Source organism: Marmota marmota, unplaced genomic scaffold (assembly GCF_001458135.2).
Source record: "Marmota marmota marmota unplaced genomic scaffold, marMar, whole genome shotgun sequence".
Classification (NCBI taxonomy): Eukaryota; Metazoa; Chordata; class Mammalia; order Rodentia; family Sciuridae; genus Marmota; species Marmota marmota.
Window position 1 is genome coordinate 10,693,713 of NW_026000243.1, and position 7,005 is coordinate 10,700,717.

Genomic DNA, 7,005 nt, shown 5'->3' on the forward strand with positions numbered 1-7,005 from the left:
CGAGGACAACCCTCTGACGTAAACACTGCTATTGTAGATGAAGAAATAGAGGCACAGAAGCACCTGTCATGGGTCAGCTGGATTAAGACCCTGGCTTGGTTTACCCTCTACTGTCTGTAAAATGGTTGATTTGGGATCAAATTAGAAACCTTGACAAAGCGTCTTATGCAAAAGCTGTCATATAGTAAGTGCTTGATAAATGCTAACATTTTATCTCCATAGCCTTCTTTAAGTATATAAAGGCTGGCTGTGAGTAAATCATGCCTTTAACCCCCACAACAACCAGAGCAGTTTTTCATCCCAGCAGGGATGCACTGACTGTTTCTAGCAAAGATCCTGTGTTGGGATTGCCCTGCCATTGACCTTCTACCTTCTGAAACTACATGAACAGCCACTTTTACAACAACTAGTACTGAGTATAATCAAAGAGACCATGTATGACATGTACCAAAAGTCATGTACAATATCCCTGGTTGGTGCCAGGCCCAAAATCGATTTACCCTCTCTCTGTGATCCTGTTACTCAAAGTGAGGTTGGTAGACCAGCATGAGGCATTACAGAAGCCCGAGCAGCACTGCCCAGGAACTATTAGAAATGCAGAAATGCAGCCCCACCAAAACCTCAAATATGATGTACTAAGCCTGTGAAGGATTGAGAAATACTGCTCTCTGGCATCACAGTTAAGAGAGACAGAGAGGCCATTCTGAAACTTAGTGATATGTCCTTCCAGAAATTTAAGAGAGTCTTTTGTAAGAACTTAACAGCAGTTGCCGTCTCCCTGGGCTTCATTGCCCCAGAGCACATCTGCCCCACCCACCCACACACACTGATAGAGATATAAACTATGCCTTATTATGGAGTTCCCCATCCCAGAACTCTTTCTTACTACCCAGGATAACCATCTGCTCAGCCCAGTTCCTCACCTGCTTGCTCTCTCACCTGTGACTCTCAGCAGTTTGAGAGGGAAGATCGGAAACTTGTGTCCTGACATGAGTCAGTCCTAAGATGGGAAATGCTGTAGGAGACAGGAGAGGGGTGGGGTGGAGAGGAATCTGCTGGGTGGCAAAACCTATCCAAACCAAATACCCAGATGACAGCACAGGGGCAGGGGCTGCAGTGGGCAGGATGTGGCTGGGCCATCACCACCTGTAGACCTAGGAATGAAGTCCTAGGAAGAGAGCCACAGCCCAGAGCCCTTCTGTGAGTTGGAAGGCACTGTGGGAGGCCTATGGAGCCACCACCATGTATAAAACAGGAGAGAGAACAGTAGCCCTGGGAACTGCTTGTCCCTGCCCTTGGTGTTAGAAAAAACACTAAAAAGAACTTAGCTAGGTTTGGGCAGGAAATCCAGCAGTGGCTCCCACCCAACCTACCCCTGGTGAGAAATGCAAAGCATCCAGTCTCAGTGACTTACCTTCGTCTCACTTGCTCTATTCGATCTTGTATGACGTCATCCATCATCTCACTTGGCACTTGGAAGACACGGGTATGGCTGCAAAATGTGATTCAGACATGGGGATTCTGAGCTTCTTTTGAACTAGGCATAGTGAAACTGCCAGAGTTGAGATCATAGGAACAACGCTGTTGCCTATTGCTATGAACTTTGAAGCTGACTCCTCACCGTTCTCATGTAAGGTTGTTTTGATTTTGTTTTATTCTGTTCTGGTTTTCGTTGTTGTTGTTGTTTTTGTTTTTAACTAACCAACTACTGGTGAACCACCCAATCATGCTGAGCAGGCAGCAAATATTCCTAAGGAGAGTTAAAAAAAAAAAAAAAAAAGCTTAATCCTTACTAATGCCAGCAAGACATTGGTCTTGTGGAAATCTCAATTCCCCTCTAACTTTATTTTCAGCTCTTATGATCAGTATCATACCATATATACTATGATTTAGAGAATTTTCTAGAAAATTCTGTCACAAGGAAGCTGCAGACACCTCCTTGTTATCTTTTCTGCTTGATTTCACCAAGCTGGACTTGCCTCCCCCTTTCTAGCCCACTTGGCACCCTTTCAGATTCTGAATCCCAGTTCCCTTCAGAAACCTGTGATCTGTCCACTGAATACCCCACTTCAGTGCCCATCAACACTGCCCTCCCAAGGCAATGACCTTTTCCTGGTGCTGTGGGCATTTGAAAGTGACAACAGCATTGATACTGCCTCCAATGGTCCTCTGCCATAAGGAGGTAAAGGTGTAATCCTGAATATGGAGCCTACAAGGCAGAGACAGATCAGCACCCAGATGAGGAGATGAAAACAAGGAATTGTCCCCAGTTGAGGGAGGAATTCCCAGCCTGGGAGGGAAAGGAGTGCTCCAGAGAAGAAGGGGTCACAGCCTTGAACCCTGGATACACATGGGATACCATGGGTACCTGACTCTCCTGGTCTCTGAAACTCTCGTCCTATCCCCTGTTTCTCCAGTAATGCCTAGTTCAAGAGCCAGTCCTGGCAAAAGGCCTGCTATGGAGTTTCTCAAAAATCCTGGGCAGCACAGCCCAGCATATGTGTGACCTACGTCCCCCATGCTGTGCTCACAGATACTCCTTAGGACTTCCCTAACACTATCTTTAACTTTCTCACACCATATCTACCAGGTCAACTTTTAACCCTCTGAAATTAATGACTGTGTCTTGTTCTTTTCTCTCCTCCAATGGGGCCAGCAAACATTGGTGGTGAGTACCTGTCTATTAAACCATTTGTGTGGGTGGGAAACAGGAAGATACTGTTGGTTTAAAATCTCCATTGAAAATCCAGAGTAAAAAACTTGTATGTTGAAAATCTACTGGTTCCTATATCCTTTTTCTAAAGCTTAAATCTAATTAGGCTATACAGCAAAGGTTTTAAAATATTGGAAGATGATGTGCATATTATCCAAGAAATACAACACTTAGAATTCCATAGTGCAACTGCTATGGAAAACCTTGGATTACAATCAACAGCATTAATGATTTAAGGATCCCTGGCAAGTTTCTCATTCAAAAAGCTCCTTCCCAGAGAGTTCTCAAATTCCACCATTGGTTATCCCTTCCTGTTATGTGGTTACTGCACATTTAAATTCTCCTAAAATGTAGGTGCCACTGGAAAACCGGATATCCTGAAACAAAAATACATGTCTTAAGAAATACAGCCTCCTTGAGAGCAAAGAACAAAACCAAAGATTGGTGCAGAAGAGTTGAAAGATGAGAGTATTCTTCAGTTTTCTATAGACCCATTTAAGCCCACAGTCTGTCTACTAGGAAGGGATTTGGAGTTGTCCAAAGCTTCAGCCAAATTCAGGGACCAGAAAGGAAGTTAAATGCCTCTGCCCAAAGAGGGGCAGCTTCACACCAGCTCTCTCTTCCCTTAGTGTTAGCATCATCACAACCCAGAGAAAGGCTGGCCTGCAGAGAATAACGAAGCCACCATCATGTGGTTTTGTCACAGCATTCTAGCCTTGGGCACTGGGAAACCACCACACACCTCAGTTGCAGAGGAGGGCTTTGACTTTTGCATTTTAAAGATTATTTTTTCGGGTAACTCTTAAAGTACAGGCACTTCTGAACAATTCAAGTGCAAAAAAATGACAGAAATCTGAAATGTATTCAGAAGCATTTAGGGAATGGAGAGCAAGCCCAGTTTCCCAACCCCTCAAGTCATTTAAAAATATACAAATGATCTGAGCTTTCAAGACAGCAAAAATATTCCCTTAAGACCCCAAAGCAAGACTGAGAAATTTTGTGTAACTAATTAAAACAAATAAACAAACAAAAAAGACTGAGAAATTTCTTAGCTAAAGGAGATGGCATCTCTAGAGAAGAGCGGTTGTAGGTTTGTGTTGGCCCAGTGGGTCCTGGAGAGAAGTACCTGTGCTTTCTCATCGGCCCTCCCCACCTCTTTGCTCAGGGCAAATGATGCTTTACCTCCATCTTATGAACTGAATCCTTGTTCTCTCCTCCAGTACCTCTTGACTCTGGTTTGCTAATAGATCAGACTTCGAAAGTTGGTGCTTCACCTAGGAAATCCAGGCAGGGGTCCATGTGATTACTGACCAGCATGGGCCCCCATAGCTGGGAATGAGCTGAGCCCTGGCCCAGCATCCCTCATAGTAGGTCATCCTGCCTCTCCTCAAACCCTCATTCCCAGGGTAATCATCTCAAACACAGTTACCACATCTCTGGTCACGTGCACATCTTGGCCATGAGTAGGAGAAGAGTTGGTGGACATCTTCTCCTTTATGTCCTGGGAAGCCTCCTCTTCTGTCTGAAAAGGGAGTAATTTCCTCCTGAGAGTGTCATTCTCCTTTTTATTTTTTCTTCGTACCAAGTATTGTGCTTAACCACATCCCCACATCCCCAGCCCTCTTTATGTTTTATTTTGAGACAAAGTCTTGCTAAGTTGCTTAGGGGCTTGCTAAGTTACAAAGGCTGCCTTTGAACTTGTGATCCTCCTGCCTCATGGCCTCCTGAGCCTCTGGGATTATAGTTTTTCATGACAACACCAAACATCACTCCCCTTTAATTCTGAGTCTTCCTCTCTTATTCCTTCTCTTTTCTTCTCCATCATACCACACATAACATGCATCCATGAACATATACTCCATACCCGACAGTTCCTGCACTAAGCTCCTCTGTTTCTACTCTCCTTGAGGTCCCAGGGAACTCCCCAAGTCCCTGGTCCTATCTCGCAGTGTTCCTGAGACATGCGCCTGGTTTATGCTGATGCTAACATATATCTTACCAGGACAAGAGCCCCATTGTCTTTGTGGACATTTGGATGAATTAGATTCAACTCTAAGCAGGTATCTCATAATGAACTTGGGTTTCCCAGTTTTATGAAGAGAGAAGCCTAGATCCTTGGCCCCCCAAAACTATCTCTCTAGATCTTTGGATACCCAGAATCAGAGAAGTATCCTACTCACCTTTTTCAACCAGTGCTCTACTACCGATACAGCCTCACTTTCCACAACTTCAACATCCTGCAACAAATAGGTAATTGGATAATCTCAGAAAACCTAGAACCCAGCCCCCACCCCATGTCTCTTGTCCAAACATAATACTTTAATCTCTTTTTGAAGTGCAGTGGGGGTGCAGTGGGGAGAAGGTAAATGGGGAAAAATTTCACATGGCCACCACCAAAACCACTTACCGAACTCATCCTGGGTGGGAAGGGGAGCCCTATACCTTTCCGGGCGAGAATGTACAAAACCCATGTTGTAATGATCATCTTTGAACTTATACTAGGCCACCTTCTTAGCTCCCTCCTTCCATTGAAGCTGCCTGAGAACTTCTATAGGACAGAGAGGTCATTGGAGGGAAATGCCCATCTGATTGGCTGACCAATGATGATGTGACAATGACTTCTCTTAATCTCCAGGCTCAGAGTAGAGATGGAGAAGAGAGACTAGGAAATTCCCATCTTAGTGATGATCCTAGCTCAGAAGGGTGGTGGGGAATGAGAAGTAAGGGTAAACTATTGCCAGTAAGAGCCCAAGAAGACACCAAGGAGAATTTACCCAAACCATGGATAGAAAATGTTAGGGTGGAGCCTGGAGTTGGGGGTAGATTGATGACTGGTTCAAGTCCTGAAAAATGCTCAAAAAAGAGTTTTTTCAAATCAAAAGAATAAATCTGTGGCAAAAATTACCCGAGCCCTCTAGATAGTCATTCACCACAATGTCAGAGGTATTTCCTGTTCTCTTTATGTATAGGGGCACAACAAAGTTTGTTATCCATCCAGAAAACACCAAATATGGGACAACAATTTTCTCTTCAGGGATATTTGCTTTATTTTTTGTCTACTTTGTTCACCCAAGTGATTTAAATCGTTTAAAAAAAAAAAAAAGCAAACAATAAGAAGTAGGGAGTAAACAGTGAAAGCGTATTTCTTTGAAAGACATTTCCTGATGACTTTAGTTCATCCTGGGTGGAAAAAGAATAAAGTGAAAAGGACAAGGAGATCTCCTGTGACTTGAGACTTGGGGGCAAAACAAAACCTGATAAGCGTTCAGATAGCTACCCTTCCCATCTAGACTTTTTACCAGGAATTGAAAGAAGCTCGGAACATCCCGAAGGACCCTGAGCCATGTGCAGCGGCTCTCAACAGCAGCTGGAGTTCAACTCAGTGGATTCTGAGACATTAGGCTACTCTCAAGGTCTCAGAAACTAGGCCTATAATTCTGTCTCTCCGTTAACTTGTTCCATGCCCTTGACCTGATCTCAGGTCCGAGTTTCTTTGCTCTTAAAATGAAAATAAAATGGGATCTCTAGTCTCCATCTGGCTCTAATCCTCTATCAATCTCCCCATTCTTATTCTTCTAAGTACTGTAGAAAACCTTTTTCTCTCTCCTCAATTTTCCCAGTATAACCACTATGTCTCCTCATTCTCAACAAATCACCTCAATTTTATGTCATCCCTGATTGGGGCAGAATAGGATAAACTGTGTTGAAAGTTGAGGAAACAAATGATCTTCCAAATCAAAAAGGTTTCTTTTGCACTTTCAAAAGCTCCAGTGCAAAGTAGGCAACTCTTCAGAGCAGCTGTGCTCCACGTGGTGACTCAGAGATGCTGTAAACTTCCATTTTGCTGCTACATGCCTTTCAGGATGTGTCCTCCTTTACAAAACAGGGGGAAAGAGCACACCGAGGGGTCAAATCAGCTCTTCTGGGTTTCTGTCCAGAAGCTGCTCTTACTTAGAGAGCCTTTGGGCTGGTACTAGCCACAGGGCCCCAACATATCTCCAAAAGAGACTGGAAATTGTACAGAAAACATTTATTGTCATTATATTTGTGTCTGCTACCACCTCCTAAAAATTATGTGTTCTTCCTTTTGAAATAATTTTATTTTTAATAGCAAAATATTAATATGATTCAAAAATCAAAACTATGTGAAAAAGATAAATTCAGAGAAATTTCATCTTCTCCCCTAGACCATTCTAAATCACTTCAGAAGTAAATTTTCATAGTTTCTAGGATGTATATTCTGTGTTTATGTTATCAAAATGAAGCAGATACATAAATATACTCTTGCTTTT

At 43.3% G+C, this 7,005-nt stretch overlaps 1 protein-coding gene across 1 annotated transcript in view; it reads right to left on the minus strand.

Annotated features, from left to right (window-relative positions):
• Positions 1-6,756, minus strand: part of Spata19 (spermatogenesis associated 19) — a 7,233-nt gene extending 477 nt beyond the window's left edge. Inside the window, exons 1-6 of the mRNA XM_015499097.2 lie at positions 5,121-6,756; positions 4,894-4,950; positions 4,143-4,235; positions 3,896-3,987; positions 1,415-1,492; positions 940-1,015 (exon numbers count right to left, since the gene is read on the minus strand). Of these exons, the coding sequence (XP_015354583.1) occupies positions 949-1,015; positions 1,415-1,492; positions 3,896-3,987; positions 4,143-4,235; positions 4,894-4,950; positions 5,121-5,198 (465 nt within the window). The 5' untranslated portion in view covers positions 5,199-6,756 and the 3' untranslated portion in view covers positions 940-948. The remainder of the gene's footprint in view (positions 1-939; positions 1,016-1,414; positions 1,493-3,895; positions 3,988-4,142; positions 4,236-4,893; positions 4,951-5,120) is intronic.
• Positions 6,757-7,005: the final 249 nt, after the last annotated feature.